The sequence below is a fragment of the Balaenoptera acutorostrata genome, chromosome 3 (genome assembly GCF_949987535.1).
Source record: "Balaenoptera acutorostrata chromosome 3, mBalAcu1.1, whole genome shotgun sequence".
Lineage (NCBI taxonomy): Eukaryota > Metazoa > Chordata > Mammalia > Artiodactyla > Balaenopteridae > Balaenoptera > Balaenoptera acutorostrata.
The window spans coordinates 130,341,616-130,368,965 of NC_080066.1; the positions used below are offsets into that span (position 1 = coordinate 130,341,616).

The 27,350-nt window shown below is 38.0% G+C and overlaps 1 protein-coding gene across 3 annotated transcripts in view; it reads left to right on the forward strand.

Moving 5' to 3' along the window:
• The first annotated feature begins 7,450 nt into the window (after positions 1-7,450).
• The window catches only part of KLHDC1 (kelch domain containing 1), a 53,837-nt gene continuing 33,937 nt past the window's right edge, over positions 7,451-27,350 (forward strand). For 2 of the 3 annotated variants that reach the window (XR_009007718.1, XM_057544175.1), the window contains exons 1-4: positions 7,451-7,692; positions 24,773-24,843; positions 25,323-25,440; positions 25,875-25,993. Coding sequence is in view for 2 of the 3 variants with exons in the window: in XM_057544175.1 (XP_057400158.1) it covers positions 7,597-7,692; positions 24,773-24,843; positions 25,323-25,440; positions 25,875-25,993 (404 nt within the window). In the remaining variant the exon portion in view is untranslated. The remainder of the gene's footprint in view (positions 7,693-24,772; positions 24,844-25,322; positions 25,441-25,874; positions 25,994-27,350) is intronic. The other variant, XM_057544176.1, reaches the window with a different exon arrangement.

Here is a 27,350-nt window from a genome sequence, read left to right on the forward strand (position 1 = left end):
TTAATGTATATTGTTGATTCATTAACATCGAACTCAGAGTCAGCAGCACTATAATTCATGCCTGAAGGAAGCTTATCTAACACATGTGTTTTCTCCCTGAAGCACATGACAGCCTTCTTATGCCTTGGAACACTAGAAAGCACTTCATCACCATGCTTGGAGTCCATTTTAAACAGCAAAATCACCCAAGATTCTCTTGGGGGAAACCAGCTGCCCTCAAGCAGCTCTTGGAAAGGTCCATGTGTTAAGAAATCAAGGCCTCCTGCAACAGCCAGCACCAACTTGCCATCCACATGCCAGCAACTGTGAACAATTTCAGAAGCAGATCTTCCAGCCCTAGTGAAGTCTTCAGATGACTACAACTCTCTCCAGTATCTTGACTGCAACCTCAGAGAGACGAGACTGAATCACCCAGCCAGGCTGTTCCTAAATTCCCAACCTACAAAAACTGTGTGAGATGATAAATGTTTTTTATTTATTTATTCCCAATGAAATTTGGGAATCTTGAATATGGATTGGATATTAAATTATATTAAGTAATAACTGTTAATTATTACTTAAGTGTGATAATGATATTGTAGTTATATATATGAATGTCCCTATTTTTAGGAAATGAATGCTGAAGTGTAACTTTCAAATAATTCAGCAAAATGGAAAATGTAGACATACACATGTAAACAAATATAAAGCTATTATGGAAATATTAACAATTATTAAACTTAAGTGGAGAGTACACAGGTATTCCTTGAACTATTTTTTTCAACTTTTCTTTATGTTTAATATTTTTCATGTTAAGAAATTGAAGATAAAAGAATCTATCCCAATTTCCCGGCTTCCTCTCACAATTTGACAATGATTCCTTTTTCTCCCATAAATTTTCAATTTCTTTTCCCTATGACTCCTTCACCTGGCCATAAAGTCCTAATACTTCAATGAAAACTAAATGCTGATGACTCCAAAATACATATTTTCTCAAGCTTCAAATTCAACTCAATATGTGCCCAAATGAACTTACCATCATCCCTCCAAAATCTGCTCCTCCTCCCAAGTTCACTACCCTGGTGAAGGACTCTACCCCTTCCACCCAGTGACTATGCTAGTAAACTAGGCAGCATCCTATCCTTGACACCTCCCTCTCCTTCATTCTCCATAAACCAATCAGCCAAGTCCCTTTGGTTCTACCTTTTAAGTATCTCTCAGACCTGACCATTTCTATCTCTATGGCTAGGGGCCTTACTAGGTTATCAGCCTCTCTAGCAGCAGGGACGGACCTGCCAACGGGTCTCCTTGTCTCCAACCTTGCCATCTGAATAAGCTTTCTAAAACATAATTCTTATTATGTCACCTCCCTACTTAAAACGTTTCCAAATCTCATATTAGGATAAAGTGAACAAGCCATCTCTTTCTTCCTCTCTCGTTCCATCTGCCAGGAACGCTCCCCTTCCTCTTCCCCTCCATTTGCCTAAACAACTTCCATTCATCCTTCAGTTCTTAGCTTAGACTTTACTTTCTCTTGGGAACCTTCCCTGACTCTCCCAGATCTGAGTTAGGGGCCCTCTTATGTAGCCCCAAGGTGCCCTGGACTTTTGCTATCATTACACTTACTGCAGAGCATGGTAGTTGTCTGTTTGCTGGTCTGTAGCCCCCACCAGACTTTAAGGTCCAGGAGGACAAGTGGGTCATTTCAAAAATACAGTGCCAGTGTTACTAGTAACAAGCAAATGATACAGTGGTAACTTTAAATATATGTATTTTTTTATTGAGGCATAATTTACATTGCACATACATAAAGAATACATATGAGTTTCAATAAATGTATAAACCTATGTAATTACCACCCTAATCATGATATAGAAAATTTCCATCACCCAGAATATTTCCGTGTACTCAATTCCATAAATCCCCTCTCCCTACCCCCAAACAACTACTCTTCTGCTTTCTATCACCATAAATTAATTTTGTATATCTTGAATTTCATATAAATGAAATTATATAGCAGGTATTCTTTTGTGTCTGGTTTCTTTTTTTTTAAATATTTATTTATTTATTTATTTGGTTGTGCTGGGTCTTAGTTTTGGCAGGCGGGCTCCTTAGTTGTGGCAGGGGGACTCCTTAGTTGTGGCATGTGAACTCTTAGTCGTGGCATGCATATGGGATCTAGTTCCCTGAACAGGGATCAAGCCCGGGCCCCCTGCATTGGGAGTGCGGAGTCTTAACCACTGTGCAACCAGGGAAGTCCCACATCTGGTTTCTTTTTTTTCAGCATTATGAAGAACGACTGGCAAATAAAAATTGTAAGTATTTAAGGTGCACATATGATGTTTTGATATATGTTTACATTGTGAAATGATTACCACAATCAAGCTAATTAGCATATTCATCACCTCACCTAGTTACCATTTTGTGTGTGTGTGGTGAAAACACTTAAGATCTACTCTCTTAGAAAATTTCAAGTATACAATACATTATTATTAGCTATAGTCACTTGTAATACATTGCATCTCTAGTATTTATTCATTCTATTACGGAAAGTTTGTACCCTTGACCAACATCTCCACACTTCTTCCACCCCTCAGCCACTGATAACCACCATTCTACTCTCTGTTTCGATGAATTGTACATTTTTAGATCCCACATTTAAGTCAGATCATGCAGGGACTTCCCTGGTGGTCCAGCGGTTAAGCCTCCACACCTCCACTGCAGAGGGTGTGGGTTCAATCCCTGGTCGGGGAACTAAGATCCCACATGCCATGCAGCATGTCCAATAAATAAATAAATAAATAAGTGAGATCATGCAACATGTGCCTTTCTGTATCTGGCTTATTTCAATTAGCATAATGTCCTCCAGGTTCATTCATGTTGACACAAGTGTCAGGAATTCCTTCTTTTTTAAGGCTGAATAATATTCCATTGTATATGTATACCACATTTTCTTTATTCATCCATCCACTGACAAACACTTAGTTTGTTTCCATGTATTAACTATTGTGAATAATGCTGCAATGAACATGGGAGTACAGATATCTCTTGGAGAGAGTGATTTTTTTTCCTTTGGATATATACCCAGAAATGGGATTGCTAGATTATATGGTAGTTCTATTTTTAATTTTTTAAAGAACATCTATATTGTTTTCCATAGTGGCTGCACCAGTTTACATTCCCACCAACAGTGTACAGGGTTCCCTTTTCTCCACATCCTGGCCAGCACTTATTATATTTGACCTTTTGACAACAGCCATCCTACTAGGTGTGACACAATATCTCATTGTGGTTTTGATTTGCATTTCCCTGGTGATTAGAGATGTACGTGTTGGTATTATACATCATGTACCTGTTGGCCATTTGTATGTCTTTTTAGGGAAAATGTCTGTTCAGGCCCTTTACTCATTTTTTAATCTTTTTTTTTCTCTACTGAGTTTTATGAATTCCTTATATATTTAAGATATTAACCTTCACTGGATATATTATTGGGAAATACTTTCTACCATTCTGTAGGTTGCCTTTTCATTTTGTTGATTGTTTCCTTTGCTGTGCAGAAGCTTTTTAGTTTGAGGTAGTGCCATGTGCTTATTTTTGCTTCTGTTGCCTATGCTTTTGGTGTCATCTCCAAAAAAAAATCACTGCCAAGACCAATGTCAAGGAGCTTTCCCCCTGTTTTCTTCTAGGAGTTTTAGGGCTTCAGGTCTTACGATTAAGTCTTTAATGCATTTTGAGCTGATTTTTGCATATGTTAAAAGGAATGCTACTCCTGGGGGACAGTCTTGGAGGGGAGAATGTAGAGAGGAGTCAGCAGAATGTCCTGAGGCTAGGGCCTAAGGAGAGAAGGCCAGCGGAAAGGTGATCAAGACTCTCTTCTTGACCAAACCCTAGTCAAGCTCCTCTGAGCCCTATTCTCAACTAAGCCTCAACCTTAACTTGTAAAAACTGCAGACTCTTGGCACAAATGATTTCATCCAGACCCCGCGCCCCTGCCATACTAAGAGACTTGAACAACACTAGCATAGTTTCTAACAGCTCAAGGCCACACCCCTAGAATGACTCCAGTGCCGCTTAGAGTGCCTGCCTGAAAAAGCTCAAGGCTGCCAAGAGAAGTTACTGCTTGTTCCAGCCCCAAACCTGGTGATAGACAGATAGGTCCCTGAACCCTCCCTCCCACCCCACCTTATAGCAGTTACTTTAGAAAGCTTGCAATTACAAATCCTTTCTCTGCCTTTGAGGTGTAAATCTACCAAACAAAACTGTTTCTCCAAGCATCTGAGAGCTCTTTGAAATGCAAACATACAGGGAGATAATTCTTTTATTTTTTATTTATTTTATTTTATTTTATTTATTTTTTTATATATATTTTTATTTTTGGCGGTGTTGGGTCTTCGTTTCTGTGCGAGGGCTTTCTCTAGTTGTGGCAAGCGGGGGCCACTCTTCATCGCGGTGCGCGGGCCTCTCACTATTGCGGCCTCTCTCGTTGCGGAGCACAGGCTCCAGACGCGCAGGCTCAGTAGTTGTGGCTCAAGGGCCTAGTTGCTCCGCGGCATGTGGGATCTTCCCAGACCAGGGCTCGAACCCGTGTCCCCTGCATTGGCAGGCAGATTCTCAACCACTGCGCCACCAGGGAAGCCCGGGAGATAATTCTTACTCTTGCTCCCCATCCCTGTGGGAAGATAAAAGGCCTAATTTTACTGGGTACCTTGCTTTAACTTGCATCACTGCCTCTAGTCATAAAGATAGAAGAAGTTTGTTTCTTCTCTGGATATGCTCCAATTAACAAGCCCAGATGGCCTAGCCACGGGGATCAACCCTCTTCAGCACCCCTCAGTGCCTTCCCTCGGTACACTGAAAGCTTTAAAAAGTCTCCTGCCTTCAGTTTCCACAAAGTTCAGTTCAGTTCACAGTGCATCCTCTTCCCCATCACAATAGTTTGTTACTGAACAAAATCTATCCTTGCCTCTTTAACTAGTGTCTGACCTGGTTTGTCTCTGACAAGGCCAGAATGGTGGCGTGGCTGATGCGGTTTTAGGAACGAGGGTAATCATGTTCTGTTTGAAATTATTTTCTTTCTGTGATATAAACCCCTTCTCCGTCATCTTTTTACTTTTACCTTTTACTTCAGTAAAATTTAGTAGAAGTACAAATGACCTTTAAGAGTGGGTTTTGAAAGAAAATACAATGTGCTTCTATGTTTCAGGTCTGGGGTGATGTGCAATAGCATGCTCCATGGGGAGAAGATCCATAAACCTGTAAATGGAATTATTCCAGTAGCAGTAGGAGTTTAAAGCCAGAGGTGACTATGAGATTATAGCCCTAAGAATTCACAGAAATCTTGGAGAGGGCTTTGGCATTCCACTGCAGGTGGAAAGGGAGTTTCTGGGACAAAGGACCACCAGGTTCCATACGTTAATAACAACAACGAGAGCTGGTCTCAGCACCCCCAGAGCTAACGTGTCATTGCTAGGGACACAGGGTGCCATCTGGAGATGGACCCCACCTCACCCCTGGAAATGGAGGTCAAGGCCAGTGCCCAAGAGGGGTTACTACTACTGCTACTACCATTTATGAGCACCTACTTTACACCAGAGCTGTCCTGGGGGCCATCTGCTTTTCTGCCTTCAGTCCTGATCGCCTCCACACCCCACCGCCAATCCAAAGTAAAAGTTCTAATAATCAAGTTACATTATTTACTCCCCTGCTTAAGACCCTTTGGCCTTACAGTTAAAGTTCAGACTCTTTAGCATGACAAGGCTTCAAGATTGACTATTCCAGCTTTATCCTTGGCTGCTCCCTGCAAGCATTCTACACTCATAGGGAACTATTTATACAACTTGTAAGAAAAACTTGGGGGGCTTCCCTAGTGGCGCAGTGGTTGAGAATCTGCCTGCCAATGCAGGGGACACGGGTTCGAGCCCTGGTCTGGGAAGATCCCACATGCCGCGGAGCAACTAGGCCCTTGAGCCACAACTACTGAGCCTGCGCGTCTGGAGCCTGTGATCCGCAACAAGAGAGGCCGCGACAGCGAGAGGCCCGTGCACCGTGATGAAGAGTGGCCCCCACTCGCCGCAACTAGAGAAAGCCCTCGCACAGAAACGAAGATCAACACAGCCAAAAATAAAAATAAAATTAAAAAACAAACAAACAAACAAAAACTCTAGGTGTTGCTGAGACAAAAAGAAAAAAGAAAAACTTGTGTCTCCCTTTGTGCGCCTCCTGTGCCCAATAGATCGTGTATTTCCTTTCCTCTTTTCTGCTGTATTTTGTCCCCGTTTCTACTATGCCACTTTTCATCCCACACTGCATGCATTTCTTTACATCTCTTTCCCTCTAACTGGACTTTGAAGTCCCTGTGGTAGAACTACGTCTTATTCATCTTAAAATTCATTTTGTTCAAAAAAAAAATTCATTTTGTTTATTCATTCAGTCAACAGATATTCATTATCTACATATTTAGTATTTCTTTAGTATCTACTACTACAAGGCTCTGAGGAATCAATTATACTTGATTCCTTCAGTGTTTGGGTTTAACAGGGCCTCAATACCAACTATCTACAGCAAGCAGGCACTTAATAAATATATACCGAATAAATGAATAAATTAACTTGTTCTGAGTGGTGGGCAGCCACGTTCTCTTCCAAGGGTAACTCTGGACAAGTGCATTTATAGACGCTGGTATAATTATTTTCTTCCCTCCTGGCCCTAGTTTTACTTCAGTACATCATTTTATAGCAAGAGTTAACCAGCTTTTTCTGGAAGGGGCCAGACAGTAAATATTTTCGGCAGTGGGAGCTTTCTGGTCTTTGTTGCAGCTACTCAGCTCTGTCTACTCAACTCTGTGGCTTACATCAGCTGCCATAGACAATACTTAAACGAATTAGGGTGGTTGTGTGGCAATAAAACTTTATGTACAGATGCTGAAATATGGATTTCTATCATTTTCATGAGTAATATCATTCTTCTTTGAATGTTTTTCAACCATTCAAAAACGTAGAACTGTTCTTAGCTTGTGGGTGCTACAAAAGCAGGCAGCGGAAAGATTTGGCCTGCAGGGCCATCGTTTACTGGCATACGTTTTAGAAAATTCTTAATTGAAAAAAAAATGTATATATATACATGTATCTTTACATATATATTTAAAGACCTCCCTCTCTCTCTCTCTCTCTCTCTCTCTGGATAACTATCTCTGCTAGAGGTTGAATGGAAAAGGCAAACCCTCACAAAGCATTAATGTATTAACATATTGATTTAAGTCACAGCAGCATCAAGCCCATGGACCAGAAGTCCACTGAGCCACTGGATAAGGTACACAGGTTGTTCCGCCCACACAACACAATCGCAAGGGACACGAAATCAGCGGGTGGCAGTGTGGCGGGGAAGCCAAGGCACCTCCCTGCCCACTCAGACCTCAAGCATCCCTAACTGGCGACGCCGCCCCAGGCTCGGCTTCCCGGGCGGGCTTCGGCACGGCGCAGCCGCACTGGTGCCGCCTTCCCACCAATCTCGACCCTCGACGCGTTCCGTTCGTGCGTGGAGGAGCCGGGCGGGAGGAAAGGCCGCTCCGTGGGTAGGGGGCTGCAGCGCGCCGAGCGGCTGGGCCCAGCGACGGCGCGGATGGCGGACTCGCAGCTGTTCTGCGTGGCCGAGGAGCGCAGCGGCCACTGCGCAGTGGTGGACGGAAACTTCCTCTACGTGTGGGGGGGCTACGTGGTAAGGGGAAGAGGCGGGACGGGGCGGACTCGCGCCGGGAGACCGCCCGGCTTCTCGGCCAGAGTGGCCGCCGAGCACCCGCCCACACCCGGCCCCGACGCGGGGGCAGGTCCGCGGCCCAGGCCGGCGCCCCCGGCGCCCCCCGCGCCCCGCCCGGCCCTCCGCCGTCGGCCGCTCTCCCGCCGCGCCAGGGCTTGACGCCGCGCCGCCGTTGCTTCCACTAGGAATCTAGCCTTCAAACCCCAGTCCGGGGCTCTTCCCACTCTCCAGTTCCCCCGGTCCTCGCAGCTGGCCGATAACCCGGCTTACCCAGCACTCAGTCGGTTACTGCGCGATTGATGATCATTTTTAACTGCTTGCGCAGACTCAAAAAAGCCCACCGAGGATGCCGTGCTATATTATTTTGTAAATATTTCCTTATTCCCGCGGCGCGATCGGAAATATCGAAATCACTGAAGCATTTAAGTGTTTTTAAGTAATTTTTAGTGGCATGCCTTTACCAAGGGATAATTACGAAATTTTTTCGAGTTTCAAAACAGACTTGTACTAGCAACAATATACTTAAGAGTATTATGCTTTAAAATTCTTACTACAGTGGAGGTTTGAATATGTGTATTTGTTTTGTCTCTATAATCGTAGGATAATAGAGTCAAGGATTCTAAAGATGGAAAACAACCCATTTAGTGTACAGATTAAAAAAAAAAAAAGCGAGCCATCTGGAGTTCTACTGGATGTAGAACCTACATTTTTCTGACTGACTCGATGCTATTATGTGACAGATGTAACATGACTGAACCACTCACTGAAATAAAGAACATACTGTATATGTTAAATGATTCTCAGATCCAAGTTGGTTTTTGTTGTTGTTTTGTTTGTGTGTTTATTTTTAATTTGATTCAGTATCAGGATGAGAAAATCAGAACTCACATTTGAGTGCCTACTATACGTGGCATGTGCTAGGAAATCTCATATCCTTAATCTTGTATAATCCTTACCATATCTTGTAAGGTAAGTAATGTCCCCATTTTAAAAATAAGGAAGATGAATCAGTAAGAGTAAATAATTTGAATGACCGTTTGACCTCAAGGGCAGCAGATTCCAACATAGGTATATTGGATTTCCAAAGGCTATTTTTTCTATGATAAACATAAATTAGGTGACTATGCTCTCTTAAGGTCTAATATTTCTACCATTTGTTCTTGATGAAAAAGTAGTCTAGATATAATGATGGTTTTTGCAGAAGAAATATTTTGATTGTTTTTGAGCTCTGCCACTTGAAGATGTACAGGTGTCAAACTTCATCTGCTATATTGATTCTTTTTTTTTTTTTTTTAATTAATTAATTTATTTTTATTTATGGCTGTGCTGGGTCTTCGTTTCTGTGCGAGGGCTTTCTCTAGATGTGGCAAGCGGGGGCCACTCTTCATCGCGGTGCGCGGGCCTCTCACTATCGCGGCCTCTCTTGTTGCGGAGCACAGGCTCCAGACGCGCAGGCTCAGTAACTGTGGCTCACGGGCTTAGTTGCTCCGCGGCATGTGGGATCTTCCCAGACCAGGGCTCGAACCCGTGTCCCCTGCATTGGCAGGCAGATTCTCAACCACTGCGCCACCAGGGAAGCCCTATATTGATTCTTAATATTGTAAAAGTTAAATGAAAAAAAAAAATCTCACTTAAAATAGTAATCTGTAATATCTTATGTCTTGTGACAGTATAGATTTCTGTTGGGCCCATAACTGAAATGTCTGAATTTTTTATATCTCATTTTAATCTTGAAAATTGTGTAATTGATAAGATTTCAGGTCTTCAGGTGGCAGTCAGTGAATAGAAATACTTCCTACTACTGATTGATCCAATGAGTAAATGCTCTATGAACCACCCTGGAAAGTACCACACAGATTTAGATCAAGTCTACTACTTTTTAAATTCCAGGGGTTGTCAGCGCTTAAAATATGTCTAAGGCATAAGCGGAAGGAAAGGGAGAGTAGGAGGCAGAAAAGAAGACATGGCATATCGTGAGAAAAAATAGAATCCTTCCCACAATTGTTTTATTCAGATCCTTCTGAACAGCTAAAAGGCCCTGGAATCTGGAGGTAATCCAGTAGTCAGCAGTTAAGAATAATGGTCAGATGATTCCAGATTGTATGTTCCAAGCACAATTTTCCTCCTCATTAACACAATGTGTGTTAAAATTGACAAATGTATATCCTAAAACTTGAATGACCAACATATATCTGTCTAAATTACTTATTACTCTATCGTTGAGCATTTTCTAAAGGGCATTGTATCTGAAAACAGCCCTACCTCTAGAGGTAAGAGCAGCAAAGCTGAAAAAAGTAAGTAGTAAATTATAATTGGGGCCAGAATATTCTCTTGCTCCTAGTTCTTCCATATCCTTTCGACATTACTGAAATTCATACAAACTTTAGTATTGCAACTAGGAGCATTTAAAAGTTGTGAGTAGTTTTTTCCAAATTTTGGAGAAGCACAGTGTTTTAGCATCCTTACAGATGATATGCTTTCTTCTTACTGTTTAATCATATGAACAGTTTTATTTCCCTAACACAATTGATATTAATACATTTTGCCCTAAACTTTTCCTTATAGAAGCTAGCAGCTGAATATGTTTAACTATATATTTCTGTTTTGAATAGGACTTAAAGGGAAGAAGAATCAATTTAGAAAATGTCTGAAAAGAATGAAGGTTTATACTACCAGATATTAAAACATATTATGATACTTTTTTTTTTTTAAATTAATTTATTGATTTATTTTTGGCTCTGTTGGGTCTTCGTTTCTGTGCGAGGGCTTTCTCCAGTTGCGGCAAGCGGGGGCCACTCTTCATCGCGGTGCGCGGGCCTCTCACTATCGCGGCCTCTCTTGTTGCGGAGCACAGGCTCCAGACGCGCAGGCTCAGTAGTTGTGGCGCACGGGCCTAGTTGCTCCGTGGCATGTGGGATCTTCCCAGACCAGGGCTCGAACCCGCGTCCCCTGCATTGGTAGGCAGATTCTCAACCACTGCGCCACCAGGGAAGCCCTATTATGATACTTTTAAATCAGTGGTCCTGATGCACGTTGAGAAAGCATGATGGAATGGAGAAGAAATAACATAAACAGCCAAGCATATAAGAGTATTTTGTATATAAAAGGTAGCATTTCAATTCTGGAAAAACAATTGCTTATTCAATAAATGGTCCTGGGACAGCTGGAGGAAAATGATAGTGGAGTTTTAGGATTGACAAATGTAGAGAAGTTAAGCTATATGATACCAAAGAAAATATGTGACTCTTGTAAAATCTTGAGTTGGGAAAAGAAAAACTGAATTGGGAAAAAACTATAAGGGAAAAAGATTGGTAGACCAAAAATTTTTTTAATGTAAGTGAAAATTGCTTAATCATCTTAGAGCAGTCAAGATCAAAGTTTTAAAAAATTAAAATCTGTGCTTTTTAAACATCATAAAATAAGAAGGCAAATGACAAACTGGGGAAGGTATTTGCAACATTTATGATAGACAAAGGTCCTGTAAAATTAAAGATGACTATTTCCCTTGAAAAATGAGCAATGGGTATGCACAGCAGTTTACAAAAGAAGAAATAAAAATAGAATATGAATCAAAGAAACCCAGCTGAAAATAATGATTTTTTTCTTTTCCAATTTACAAATATTAAAAAGAATTTTTGAGAAGAGCATGGGGAAATGAATTACTCATGCACTGGTAACCTTTTTTTTTTTTTTTTTTTAAAGAACAACCAACCCACAGGTTTTTTAATTTATTTATTTTTATTTATTTATGGCTGTGTTGAGTCTTCGTTTCTGTGCGAGGGCTTTCTCTAGTTGCGGCAAACGGGGACCACTCTTCATCGCGGTGCGCGGGCCTCTCACTATCGCAGCCTCTCTTGTTGCGGAGCACAGGCTCCAGACGCGCAGGCTCAGTAGCTGTGGCTCACGGGCCTAGTTGCTCCGCGGCATGTGGGATCCTCCCAGACCAGGGCTCGAACCCATGTCCCGTGCATTGGCAGGCAGATTCTCAACCACTGCGCCACCAGGGAATCCCTGGTAACCTTTTCTGAAGAGAAATTTAGCAATGTGTATTAAAAGCCTTAAGTGTGTATTTCTTTAACTTAATAGTTCACTTTATATATTCATAGATGGTGACACAGACCATCCACATTATGTGGAAGACATTTATTCTTTTCAGATGCCCAGCATTTGAATCCCCTTCCTCTTGTAGTATCCCCCACTAAGCGAGTCTTGTTGGAGTATTTATTTTAGTTGTCTGAGTACCTCCTACCTACCTTCATAGAATGTATATTCTATAAAGATGGGGATTTTGTTCCCTATTGTGTCTCCAGTGTCCAGAATTGGGCATAGCTCATGGTAGGTGCCCAATGTAAAAGAACCTGAGTGCCAGGTATTTTTCAGCTTCCCTTGCAGCTAGGTTGTGAGCAAGTAACTTAGATGCTGTTTGTTAGATGTATGTGTGCTAGATTTGGGCTCAGGAATAAACCTGTAAAAATCAAGACCTAAAGAGGATTCTTAGCGAGCAGTAGAAGTTGTAGGAAGGTAAGTTCCCTGGCATAAAAGGCAGCGCTACAAGCTGCAGTTTGATGCTCACCAGTGACTGGGGCAGTTTGCGCATCAGACTGGTTCTCTGGAAGGGTTTCAGGCCTTGCTCCTCTCCACATAGATCAGAGGCTGGTCCTCCAGCTTCCTTGATGATTCCGTGAGCTACCTAATATTCATTTCTTAAAGTTTTATTCTTTAATTTTAAAATTTGAAATGTATGTACAAAAGAGTATGTAAAATAACTGTCGTGTTTAACTTCCAGATTAAAAAATCAGCTAGAATCAGTACCTTAGAAGCTTCCTGTTTATCCTTCACTGATTATATTTTTCCTCCCACCCTCACAGGGTACCACTATCTTGATTTCTTTTTTTTTAATTATTATTATTTTTAATCAGTCATCAATTTTATACACATCACTGTATACATGTCAATACCAATCGCCCAATTCAGCACACCACCATCCCTACCCCACAGCAGTTTTCCCCCCTTGGTGTCCATACGTTTGTTCTCTACATCTGTGTCTCAACTTCTGCCCTGCAAACCGGTTCATCTGTACCATTTTTCTAGGTTCCACATACATGAGTTAATAACGATATCTGTTTTTCTCTTTCTGACTTACTTCACTCTGTATGACAGTCTCTAGATCCATCCACGTCTCAACAAATGACTCAATTTCGTTCCTTTTTATGGCTGAGTAATATTCCATTGTATATATGTACCATATCTTCTTTATCCATTCGTCTGTCGACGGGCATTTAGGTTGCTTCCATGACCTAGCTATTGTAAATAGTGCTGCAATGAACATTGGGGTGCATGTGTCTTTTTGAATTATGGTTTTCTCTGGGTATACGCCCACTAGTGGGATTGCTGGATCATATGGTAAATCTACTTTTAGTTTTTTAAGGAACCTCCATACTGTTCTCTATAGTGGCTGTATCAATTTACATTCCCACCAGCAGTGCAAGAGGGTTCCCTTTTCTCCACACCCTCTCCAGCATTTGTTGTTTGTAGATTTTCTGATGATGCCCATTCTAACTGGTGTGAGGTGATACCTCATTGTAGTTTTGATTTGCATTTCTCTAATAATTAGTGACGTTGAGCAGCTTTTCATGTGCTTCTTGGCCATCTGTATGTCTTCTTTGGAGAAATGTCTATTTAGGTCTTCTGCCCATTTTTGGATTGGGTTGTTTGTTTCTTTAATATTGAGCTGAATGAGCTGTTTATATATTTTGGAGATTAATCCTTTGTCCGTTGATTCGTTTGCAAATATTTTCTCCCATTCTCAGGGTTGTCTTTTGGTCTTGTTTATGGTTTCCTTTGCTGTGCAAAAGCTTTGAAGTTTCATTAGGTCCCATTTGTTTATTTTTGTTTTTATTTCCATTATTCTAGGAGGTGGATCAAAAAAGATCTTGCTGTGATTTATGTCAAAGAGTGTTCTTCCTATGTTTTCCACTAAGAGTTTTATAGTGTCCGGTCTTACATTTAGGTCTCGAATCCATTTTGAGTTTATTTTTGTGTATGGTGTTAGGGAGTGTTCTAATTTCATTCTTTTACATGTAGCTGTCCAGTTTTCCCAGCACCACTTATTGAAGAGACTGTCTTTACTCCATTGTATATCTTTGCCTCCTTTGTCATAGATTAGTTGACCATAGGTGCGTGGGTTTATCTCTGGGCTTTCTATCTTGTACCATTGATCTATGTTTCTGTTTTTGTGCCAGTACCATATTGTCTTGATTACTGTAGCTTTGTAGTATAGTCTGAAGTCAGGGAGTCTGATTCCTCCAGCTCCGTTTTTTTCCCCTCCAGACTGCTTTGGCTATTCGGGGTCTTTTGTGTCTCCACACAAATTTTAAGATGATTTGTTCTAGTTCTGTAAAAAATGCCATTGGTAATTTGATAGGGATTGCATTGAATCTGTAGATTGCTTTGGGTAGTATAGTCATTTTCACAATATTGATTCTTCCAATCCAAGAACATGGTATATCTCTCCATCTGTTGGTATCATCTTTAATTTCTTTCATCAGTGTCTTATAGTTTTCTGCATACAGGTCTTTTGTCTCCCCAGGTAGGTTTATTCCTAGGTATTTTATTCTTTTTGTTGCAATGGTAAATGGGAGTGTTTCCATAATTTCTCTTTCAGATTTTTCATCAGTGTGTAGGAATGCAAGAGATTTCTGTGCATTAATTTTGTATCCTGCACCTTTACCAAACTCATTGATTAGCTCTAGTAGTTTCCTGGTGGCATCTTTAGGATTCTCTATGTATAGTATCATGTCATCTGCAAACAGTGACAGTTTTACTTCTTCTTTTCCAATTTGTATTCCTTTTATTTCTTTTTCTTCTCTGATTGCCGTGGCTAGGACTTCCAAAACTATGTTGAATAATAGTGGTGAGAGTGGACATCCTTGTCTCGTTCCTGATCTTAGAGGAGATGCTTTCAGTTTTTCACCATTGAGAATGATGTTTGCTGTGGGTTTGTCATATATGGCCTTTATTATGTTGAGGTAGGTTCCCTCTATGCCCACTTTCTGGAGAGTTTTTATCATAAATGGGTGTTGAATTTTGTCAAAAGCTTTTTCTGCATCTATTGAGATGATCATATGGGTTTTTTTCTTCAATTTGTTAATATGGTGTATCACATTGATTGATTTGCGTATATTGAAGAATCCTTGCATCCCTGGGATAAATCCCACTTGATCGTGGTGTACGATCCTTTTAATGTGTTGTTGGATTCTGTTTGCTAGTATTTTGTTGAGGATTTTTGCATCTATATTCATCAGTGATATTGGTCTGTAATTTTCTTTTTTTGTAGTATCTTTGTCTGGTTTTGGTATCAGGGTGATGGTGGCCTCATAGAATGAGTTTGGGAGTGTTCCTTCCTCTGCAATTTTTCAGAAGAGTTTGAGAAGGATGGGTGTTAGCTCTTCTCTAAATGTTTGATAGAATTCACCTGTGAAGCCATCTGGTCCTGGACTTTTGTTTGTTGGAAGATTTTTAATCACAGTTTCAATTTCATTGCTTGTGATTGGTCTGTTCATATTTTCTGTTTCTTCCTGGTTCAGTCTTGGAACGTTATACCTTTCTAAGAATCTGTCCATTTCTTCCAGGTTGTCCATTTTATTGGCATAGAGTTGCTTGTAGTAGTCTCTTAGGATGTTTTGTATTTCTGCGGTGTCTGTTGTAACTTCTCCTTTTTCATTTCTAATTTTATTGAGTCCTCTCCCTCTTTTTCTTGATGAGTCTGGCTAATGGCTTATCAATTTTGTTTATCTTCTCAATGAACCAGCTTTTAGTTTTATTGATCTTTGCTATTGTTTTCTTTGTTTCTATTTCATTTATTTCTGCTCTGATCTTTATGATTTCTTTCCTTCTGCTAACTTTGGGTTTTGTTTGTTCTTCTTTCTCTAGTTCCTTTAGGTGTAAGGTTAGATTGTTTACTTGAAATTTTTCTTGTTTCTTTCGGTAAGCTTGTATAGCTATAAACTTCCCTCTTAGAGCTGCTTTTGCTGCATCCCATAGGTTTTGGATCGTCGTGTTTTCATTGTCATTTGTCTCTAGGTATTTTTTGATTTCCTCTTTGATTTCTTCAGTGATCTTTTGGTTATTTAGTAACGTTTAGCCTCCATGTGTTTGTGTGTTTTACTTTTTTTTCCCTGTAATTCATTTCTAATCTCATCGCGTTGTGGTCAGAAAAGATGCTTGATATGATTTCCATTTTCTTAAATTTACTGAGGCTTGATTTGTGACCCAAGATGTGATCTATCCTGGAGAATGTTCCATGCACACTTGAGAAGAAGGTGTAATCTGCTGTTTTTGGATGGAATGTCCTATAAATATCAATTAAATCTCTCTGGTCTATTGTGTCATTAAACCTTCTGTTTCCTTATTTATTTTCATTTTGGATGATCTGTCCATTGGTGTAAGTGAGGTGTTAAAGTCCCCCACTATTATTGTGTTACTGTCGATTTCCTCTTTTATAGCTGTTAGCAGTTGCCTTATGTATTTAGGTGCTCCTATGTTGGGTGCATATATATATTTATAATTGTTATATCTTCTTCTTGGATTGATCCCTTGATCATTATGTAGTGTCCTTCCTTGTCTCTTGTAACATTCTTTATTTTAAAGTCTATTTTATCTGATACGAGTATAGCTACTCCAGCTTTCTTTTGATTTCCATTTGCATGGAATATCTTTTCCCATCCCCTCACTTTCAGTCTGTATGTGTCCCTAGGTCTGAAGTGGGTCTCTTGTAGACAGCATATATATGGGTCTTGTTTTTGTATCCATTCAGCAAGCCTGTGTCTTTTGGTTGGAGCATTTAATCCATTCACGTTTAAGGTAATTATCGATATGTATGTTCCTATGACCATTTTCTTAATTGTTTTGGGTTTGTTTTTGTAGGTCCTTTTCTTCTCTTGTGTTTCCCACTTAGAGAAGTTCCTTTAGCATTTGTTGTAGAGCTGGTTTGGTGGTGCTGAATTCTCTTAGCTTTTGCTTGTCTGTAAAGCTTTTGATTTCTCCATCAAATCTAAATGAGATCCTTGCCGGGTAGAGTAATCTTGGTTGTAGGTTCTTCGCTTTCATCACTTTAAGTATATCATGCCACTCCTTTCTGGCTTGTAGAGTTTCTGCTGAGAAATCAGCTGTTAACCTTATGGGGGTTCCCTTGTATGTTATTTGTCATTTTTCCCTTGCTGCTTTCAATAATTTTTCTTTGTCTTTAATTTTTGCCAATTTGATTACTGTGTGTCTCGGCGTGTTTCTCCTTGGGTTTATCCTGTATGGGACTCGCTTGGCTTCCTGGACTTGGGTAGCTATTTCCTTTCCCATGTTACGGAAGTTTTCGTCTATAATCTCTTCAAATATTTTCTCTGGTCCTTTCTCTCTCTCTTCTCCTTCTGGGACCCCTGTAAGGCGAATGTTGTTGCATTTAATATTGTCCCAGAGGTCTCTTAGGCTGTCTTCATTTCTTTTCATTCTTTTTTCTTTAGTCTGTTCTGCAGCATTGAATTCCACCATTCTGTCTTCCAGGTCACTTATCCGTTCTTCTGCCTCAGTTACTCTGCTATTGATTCCTTCTAGTGTAGTTTTCATTTCAGTTATTGTATTGTTCATCTCTGTTTGTTTGTTCTTTAATTCTTCTAGGTCTTTGTTAAACATTTCTTTCATCTTCTCGATCTTTGCCTCCATTCTTTTTCCGAGGTCCTGGATCATCTTCACTATCATTATTCTGAATTCTTTTTCTGGAAGGTTGCCTATCTCCACTTCATTTAGTTGTTTTTCTGGGGTTTTATCTTGTTCTTTCATCTGGTATATAGCCCTCTGCCTTTTCATCTTGTCTCTCTTTCTGTGAATGTGGTTTTTGTTCCACAGGCTGCAGGATTGTAGTTTTTCTTGCTTCTGCTGTCTGCCCTCTGGTGGTTGAGGCTATCTAAGAGGCTTGATGGGAGGCTCTGGTGGTGGGTAGAGCTGACTGTTGCTGTGGTGGTCAGAGCTCAGTAAACTTGATTTCTTATTAATCACTATTTTCTTTATAGTTTTATCACACATGCATCTGTCTCTAAGCAATATATTATTTGGTTTTTGAATCAGAGCATGTGTTTTCTTTCATGACTTAATTCTTTTAGTTAACATTATGTTTTTTAGATTCACACATTACTTGTATTCAGCTGGTGTGCACTTGCATGGCTGTACCTGTGTTTACTTGGTGTTTATTCTGTTTGGTCAGTTTCTGTGCTGTCCAGTTATTAAATATTTTGAAAATCATCCCTGGATGCATTCATTTGATGTGTGTCCTGTATAATATTCTATTGTGTGAATTTACAGCAATTTCCTTATCTATTCCACTATTGATGAATATTTGAATGCTTCAGGGTTTTTTTGGATTGTAAGCAATGCTACAGTGAGCATTCTTGGTAACATGTCTCCTATTATACACACAGCAGGACATGTACACTCCCTAGGGCATATACAAAGGAATGGAATGCTGGGTCGCCTGGTGCACACATCTCCAAATTTACTTGGGAATGTCAGTGTTGCCAAAATATTTGTATCAATCTACACTACCACCAGCCCCCTCCTTGCTCCACATCCTTGACAACATTTGATGCCATCTGGCCTTAAAGTTTTTGCCAATCCAGTGAGTGTGACATGATATTTCATTGTGTTTTTTGTTTACTTTCCATGATTACAGTGGAGTGTATTTTCATAGCCTTATGAACTATTTGTGTTTTCTCTTCTGTAAAAATGCTGGTTCCTGTCTTTTGCTCATTTGTCTATTGAGTTGTCTTTTACTGATTTATAGGAATATTTTAATTATATAGTTATATGAGTTGAATATGTCTTCTCTGTTTTTAGCTTATCTTTGCAATTTCTTGATGATTATCCTTTGTTCAACAGAAGTTTTTAATTTTAATGTAATTTCAGTCTTTTCCTTAATGCTTTGTGCTTTCTGCATCTTTAGAAATCTTTCCCAGTGTGGAGATCGTAAAGTCTCCTGTATTGTCTTCTAAATGATTTTTGGTTTTGCCTTCCATGTTTAAATCTTTTTTTTTTAATCTGAATTTTTTATTTGGTTGGTTTAAGGTAGGGATCCAATTTCATTATATTTTCAGTGTGGATAACCAGTTGTTCTTATGTCATATATTAAATAGTCCTCTCTTTCCCTACTAACATGCAAACTCAGTCTGTTACACATCAAGTTTCCATGTATGTGTGGTCTGTTTCTAAGTTCTTTATTCTGTGCAGTTTGTCTGATTATTTATTCTTGTGACAGAATCTCAGTATCTAAATTACAACAGCTTTGCTAGAAGTCTAAATGTTGGGTGGTAAAAGCCCCATCCCCACCCTATCTTGTTCTTGTTCTTCAGGAATATTTTGGTTATTTAGGGCCTTTTGTTCTTTTGTATGAATTTTCTTTACTATTTTTCAATAATAGTAAAATATATAAAACATTTAATTTGCCATTTTAACCAGGTTAGTGTACAGTTCAGTGGCATTAATTACATTCACAATGTTGTGCAGTGTTACCACTATCTAGTTCCAAAACTCATTACTCCAAACAGAAACTCTCCCTCCTTCCTTACCCCAGTCCCTGCTAACTTCTAATCATTCTGTCTTTATGTATTTGCATTTTCCTAGATATTTCATATAAATGGAATCATACAATATTTGTCTTTTTGAGTCTGGCTTATTTTATTTAGCATAATATTTTCAAGGTTCGCTGTGTTGCAGTATGTATCAGAACTTCCTTCCTTTTTATGGTGAATACGATTACACTGTATGCATATACCACATTTTGTTTATCCGTTCATCTGTTGTTGGGACACTTGGGTTGTTGCCACCTTTTGTGTATTGTGAATAGTCCTGATATGAATATTGGCATACAAGTATCCGAGCCCCTATTTTTGATTCTTTTGGGTACCTAGGAGTGGAATTCCTGGGTCAAATGGTTATTCTACATTCAACTTTTAGAACTGCTAAATTGTTTTCCATAGCACTTCTTCATTTGTATAAACTTTAGAATCAGATTGTCAAATAAAGTACCATATTGAGATTTTATGTTGCTGTACTCAATCTTTAGATCATTTGAGGGTGATAAACATGTTATGAAATTGAGACTTCAAATCCAGGTATATAGTATGTCTCTCTATGCCGGACTTCTTGATGTCTTTCAATAGAGTTTTATAGTATCTTCATAGGGATCTTGTATATCTTTTGTTGGGTTTATTCTTGGCTTCTTTGTATTTTTTATTGTTTTTAAAGACTAAATTTCTCTTTTAAAAATTTCTTGATTGTTTCTGGTGTTTTGAAATGCAGTTGACTTGAATATTTTTGATTCTGGCAAGCTTTCTTATATTAATTTTTGAAATTCATCTGTTAATTATCTTTTTATTTTCTATGTAGAGTCATGTAATCTACAGATGATGACAGTTTTGTTTCTTGCATCCCAATCTTTATTCCTTTTTATTTCCTTTTCTTTACTCCACTGATGGACCTGAAGTACAATGTTAAATAGAAGCCAATTTTTTCTTGTTCCTAATCTCAGAGTGATTGTTTTCAACTATTAACCATTAAGTTTGATGATTGCTTTAGGGTTTTGCTTGTTTGTTTGTTTGTAGATGGCCTTTTTCAAATTAATGACATGTCCTTCTACCTGATTTTCAATTTATGAATGTTGAGTTTTCAAGAGTGATTTTTTTGCATCATACTGAGATAATTGTTTTTTCTTCTTTGATCTCTTACTATGATGACTATACAAAAAATAAGTAATATTTGTAATATTAAACCAATGTTCCATTCCTTGGATTAATTACAAGTTAGTGTAATATATTACCCTTTTTATACATCACTGGATCCTATTTACTAATTACTTTTTTAGCAATTTTACATCTATGTTCAAAAGTGGATTGGGTAGTGTTCCTTCTTTTATATTCTGGAATAGATTTTTTGGAAGATTGAATTATTGGTTCTTTGAGTGTTTGTAAGAACTCATCTTTAAAGCCATCTGGGTTTGGTACTTTGTGGAGGAGGTTTTAAATCTCTGATTCAATCTATTTAAAGCTGTGGAATTATTCACATTTTCCATTTTTTCTTGAGTCAAGTTTCCTCACTCCCAGCTCCAGCCCCAGGAGTCTATCCATTTCATTTAGGTTTTAAAATTTATTGGCATAAACTCAAGTTGTTCATAATACTATTTATTCTCTGTAGTAGCTATAGATATGGCCCCTTTTTCATTCCTAGAATTGTCAGACGGTGCCTTCCTTTCCTCCCCGCCACCCACCTTGAATAATCTTGCCACAGGTTTATCAGCCTTCAGAAACACCAAGTTTTGGTCTACTTGATCCTCTCTGTTGTTTTTAAAATTTTCATTAATATCTGCTCCTTCTTATTTCTTCCTACTTTCTATGGGTTTATTATGCTGTTATTTCTTGAATTTCTGACGTTGGATGCTCAACTCATTCTTTTTGAGACTTTTTAATTTTTTAATGTAAGTATATAAAGCTATACATTTTCTTCTAAGTACCTCTTTAGCTGTATTCTTCAAGTTTTGATAAGCAGTATTTTGTCATTTTAGTTCTAATATTTTATACTTTCCATTATTATTTATTATTTGACCCATAAGTTGTTTAGGAAAATAATTTAAATTTCTAACAATATGCTGTTTTTATAGTTACCTTTCTGTTATTAATGTCTAACTTAATTGTGTTAATATTCAGAGAATGTGGTCTCTACTTATCTAATACCAGTCCTTTGGAATATGTTGAGGCTTGCTTTAAGGACTAGCATGTAATCAGTTTTCATAAATATACTCTTTGTTCTCATTAAGAATATATATTCTAATTATATATGTACATATACATGCATGTATATGTGTATATATACACAGATACTTCACAGGAGTTTTTATATGTGTACATTTTATTAATCTTGCTAGTTGTGTTCAAATCTCCTATATCCTTTTTTTGTTATTTTACTTCCTGTTCTATTAATTACTGTAACAGATATTAAAATTAAAAACTCCCACTCTAACTGTAGATTTGTTAGTTTCCCCTTATGATCCTGTCAGATTTTACTTTATATATGTATATCTTTAGGCTACCTTTTTGGGTATATATGAATCCAGAATTCAGAACTGTTATAGCTTTCTGGTTAATAGAACATTTTATAATTTTGTAATGATCCTCTTTATCTGTAGTAATGTTATTTGCCTTAAAATCTATTTTGCTGGTGTTAATATGGCTACACTAGTTTTCCTTTGGTTAGTATTTGCATGGCATATCTTCTGATGGAAACTTTGTGTATCTTTATATTTTAGATATGTCTTATAACCTGAAAATAGCTGGATTTTATTTTTATCTAGTCTGACATATCTAGAGAGTTTAGCCTATTTCTACTGAAAGTAATTCTGATACACTTTTTTCGTCAGATGTGTTTTATATTTGCCCCCCTTCATTTCTCCTCCTCCTCCTTCTTTAACTTTGTCATTTTGAAAATGTTTTGAGTTTTTTGTTATCTTTCCTTTTTTTTTCTCTTTGCTTGTATAGAAATTAGATGATTTATTTCTAGTCATCTAGTAGATACTCTATTTCAGCATGAATGCTTCAAAAAGTTCAAAGTAAATAATTTTACTTCTTTCCACAGGGTTCAAATACTTCACAAACTTAAATCTGAGCACCCTCTTCCCTAGTTAGTCCTATCCTGTTCCCCCAACCCCCGCCTTAAATTAGGCATCAAAAAAAGCTTAGCCTTTTTTATGTTTAAATCTACCCACGCACTTTACCAGTATCTTGTCACACTATTGCTTGTTGCATTTCAGATGTTTAATTTTGATCATTTGTCTTTTGCCTGAAGTACAACATCTATTAGAATTTCTTAAAATGAGGGTCTGTTATTGGCCAGCTGTCTCAGTTTTTGTTTGAAAATTTCTTTATTTTACCTCAGTTCTTAAAAGATATTTTTACTGAGTATAGAATTCTAGGTGGACAGTTACTTTCATTAAGCACATTGGCTAATATGATTTAGTCTTGAGTTGTTGCTAATGAGAAGTCAGTCATTAGTTGCCATTCATTTGAAGATGATCTTTCTTTTCTCTGGCAGCTTTTGAGAGTGTATCTTTTTCTTTGATATTCAGTTTTACTATGATGTATCTAGGTATAGATTTCTGTTTATTTACCCTGCTTGGAACTTGTTAGGACTTCCTAGATCTCAGGATTGATGACTTTCAACAATTTTGCAAAACTCTCAGGCTTTGTCTCTTCAAATATTGCCTCTTCCTCATTCTCTCTATTACATCCTAATGTAATTCTGATTAGACTTAGTTCTTCTCTCTCTTCCTCCATGTCTCTTCTTTTTTATATATTCCATCTCTCTGGGCTATGTTTCTGGATGAATCAGTTCACTAGTTCTCTTTTTTTAGGGTGACCTTGACAAAAGCAGTTTTAGTGGAATGAGTCTGGATTGATTAGTCTGGACTGATGAAATAATGAGAGGTGAAGCAATGGAGACTTCTACTATAGTTAACTCAGTATGGAAATTTTGTTGTGAAGGGAGCAGAGAAATAAGATAAAGATTTGTGGGAGAGTTGGGGTTTTTTTTTGTTTTTTAAAGATGAGTCATACTAAGGCATGTTTAGGTATTGATAGGAGTGATCTAGTAGAGAGGGAAACTTGATGATGTAGAAGAGAAGGGATAATTTAGGAGTGAAATTGCTGAGAAAGTAAGAAGGAAACTGAAAGAAGACTGGAGCGTAATGACTAAAGGCAAGAAGAACTTTGGAGGGATAGCAGGTACCATATAGCACAGAATCATAAGGATTTTAGACTATCCTGAAAGCAACAGGGAAGCATTGAAGGGACTTAAGCAGAATAGTAACAGAATCCATTTTCATACTGTTTCTGTTGTAAAGGTGTACGCGTGAGACTACTAGAGCCTGATGCCATTAAACTTTAGAATCAAGCAATTATAATCTCCCTTTCTTAACATTTATTTACTTAGCCATGTAATATGGTTTCCTCAGTCAGACATGAGTGGAAGTTTCCTTGGAATTAATATAATGGTTTTCTGCTGTGTGTGTATGGGAGAGAGAGAGTGTGCGTGTGAGAGAGAGAGAGAGAGAGACAGAGGCATAGACAGACCTGGTAGCCAAGATACTATTTTAAAAATTTAACTAACATAGCAATGAGAAAATTAGCTAACTCTGCTTAGCATGTTAATAATTTATGTATCATATAGTCTTAGAAATTCTTAAACTGACATCTTTTACAACTAGCTATTTTTGAGTTATTTTATAGATTCTAAGTAATCATGATAGATTTATGTAAGGATTTGTTTTAACCCCTAAGTTTTTAAACTTAACATAAAGAAAATTATTATTCTATTCTTATTTTTCTTTTCATCATAAGTATCAGAATGTACTATTCTGTTTATGTTATCGGCTTCTTTAGAGATTATTCAGATTCTGAGTTGTCATTTTGACTACCTAAATTTATCTTGATCCTTAGATTCTATATTTAATGAATATCTAACACTATGCTTGCACATAGTAGGCACTCAAAAAATATGTTTAGTGAATCAAGGTATATGATACAGTGCTCTTAATTATACTTTAAGTTTCCTTTCTTAACTCCTTCCCTTCACCCAAAATATATTGCCCTTTTTTGATACTCCTTTTCTTCCTGGCTTCACATTCTTCAGTATTCTGCTGTAATGTTATTGTTTTGCTATTTTCTCTTACTTGAAATTCCTTGTAAGGTTTAACTACCCTGAGTCTCTTCTTGAGACTCATGTACTTGCTATTTTGTATTCTAACCCTATTGTTTGCCCACTTTCTCTTAGAAAATGTCTGTCTTCCCCTTCCCTTTTGATCTATCTTTATTTCTGTTGAAAAAGTCATCTTTGAGGCTGTTTATGGTTTTGTGTTTTGTACTATTTCCATTGCAGTTTTCCCATCCTGAGGAACTATTTAGTTGTTACTTTGTAATTAATAAACATAATTTTATGTATTCTGTGTTTTTAGTCTATTGAAGACAATGAAGTATATTTGCCTAATGATGAGATTTGGACCTATGAGATTGATAGTGGGTTGTGGTAAGTAACTTTAAATTGTAGAATGTCCAGTCTTAATATCTGTTATAACTGCTGTCATCGCCCACAGGGAGTCTGAGACCATACTTAGAACGTGCTGCAACATTATATTGTCTCCCTTTCCTTTTCTTTCAATGCTTTATTCTCTCTGGCTGTTTCTTTCCCCAACTCGCTTCCTCTCTCCATTCTTTGTCCTCTACTATTCCTCTCAAGACTAAGGCTGTTTCTGAAGACTTTGCTTTGTTCTACTAACTAATTCCCAATTCTGGTGACATATGAAGATTTTGTAACTTTTTCTTCCCCAGTAGGTTGAAAAATCTTTACCATGGATCTTCTTACAGTTTTTACAGTATTGGCTACCATTACATCTTAATTGTAATTGTCAGTGACAGTTTTCATTGAAAAAGTACTCATGGAGTTCAAAGGGAATCTTAATTTGCTTTTCTGGAAAGTTATGGAATTCCACGTTATTCTTGCTGCAGGACGATGCACCTCATGGAAGGAGAACTCCCTACCTCCATGTCAGGAAGTTGCGGTGCTTGCATTAATGGAAAGCTATACGTTTTTGGAGGATATGATGACAAAGGATACAGCAATCGAGTAATTTTTTTTTTCAATTCAGAGCGCAGAAAAATGTAATGTTTAATGTGTCACTTCATCTCACAAGTTTACGAATGTATTTTACAAAGAAGACATATGTAGAAAAGCTTGAGCTTATGATGATAAGGTTTGAAAGATAGGGTGAAAATGCAGCATCATGCTCTCTTCTGCCATGTCTTTCTGCTTCAGAATTAACTACGTACTTAGTTGATATTCATAGGACAAGAGCATGATGGGAAAAGATCCATTTCAGTATTTTTCATATATCATTTTTGCTTCTAAAACGTAGTTCCATTTTCATTAACTCTACAATTAAAATTTTTACCTTTTAAAAATGAAAAAGTAATATTATTAATTTTGGATCACATATCCCTGTGACATATGTTTAATTTTCCAATGTCCTGTCTGCTAATGGTGTTCTCCTCTTTTAAAAGCTTTATTTTGTTAATTTGCGAACAAGAGATGGAACCTATGTTTGGGAAAAACTCACCAACTTTGAAGGTCAACCACCCACACCACGTGATAAACTTTCCTGCTGGGTATATAAAGACAGGTAATGCAGCAAAACCATCTCATTAACTGCACTCAAGTAAGGATTACAGCTTGTGACCAAAATAGAGAAAACTTGAAAGTCTGAAATTTTTTTCAAGATAGTTACAAACTTGTTTTGACACTGATGTTAAAGGCAGTTTTGAACCCGGGTAAGAGCCAGGTCATGAGAATAAACATGGTGGAAGCAGCTATTTGGTTTTTAAAAATTCGTTACTTTATTAATTTTCTGAATCGTTAATACAGTTACATGGTTCAAAAATCAAAACCATATTAAAAAGGATACGATGAAAAGTCTGGCTCCCACTGCTGTCCCCATCCATCCTGTTCCCACCCTCCACATGCACAAATGGCTACTTTTATTAATATCTTTTGTATTTTTATAGCAGTGGTTCTCAAACTTGTCTGCCAGAGAAATAATCTGGGGATCTTTTGAAAGCTCTGAAGCCCAGGTGATACCCCAGAACTAATCAAATTACAATCACTGGGGGTATGATTTTTTTAAGCTCCTCAGGTGATTCCAAGTGCAGGCAAGTTTGGGAACAACTGCCATCCCTGTGACTTTGTGCAGATAGAAGCAAATACATAGGTACGTGCTCTTCTCTTCCTCCTCCTTACACAAATATCGGTGTACTCTGTACACCATTCTGCACCCTGCTGCTTCCTTTTTTTTTTTTTGAGGGGGCCATGCCACACGGCATTTGGAAATTGTAGTTCCCTGACCAGGGATCAAACCCGCACCCCCTGCATTGGAAGTGTGGTGTCTCAACCACTGGACTTATTTTAGTCAACAGTATACCATGGGGAACTTTAATCTTTCTGTATCTCTAGTTAGAAAGCTTGATTTTGTTTTTGTTTTTACAGTTGCATAGTATTCTCCTGTGTGGATATACCAAGTTTATTTAACCTTTCCCATATAGATGACGCAACACTTAGATTAAATGAATATCTTTGTGTATATATACATATGATTGCAGATCTATTTGTTGTATAAAATTCCAGAATTTGATTTCTGGTCAAAGGATAATACATTTATAATTGTGATAAATGTTTATTTTGCTAAGGTTGCTGTAACAGAGTTCTATAAACTGAATAAACAACAGAAATGTATTGTCTCATAGTTCTGGAGGCTAGAAGTCTGAGATCAAGGTGTCAGCAGGGTTGGTTCGTTCTCTGGGTTTTGAGAAAGAATCTGTTTTATGCCTGTCCCCAGCTTCTGGTGATTTGTTGGCAACCTTTGGTGTGTTGAAGCAACACTCTGATCTCTGCCTTCATAGTCACATAGCATTCTCTCTGTGTGCTTGTCTGTCTCCAAATTTTCCCTTTTTGTAAGAATACCAGTCATATTGGATTAGGACCTA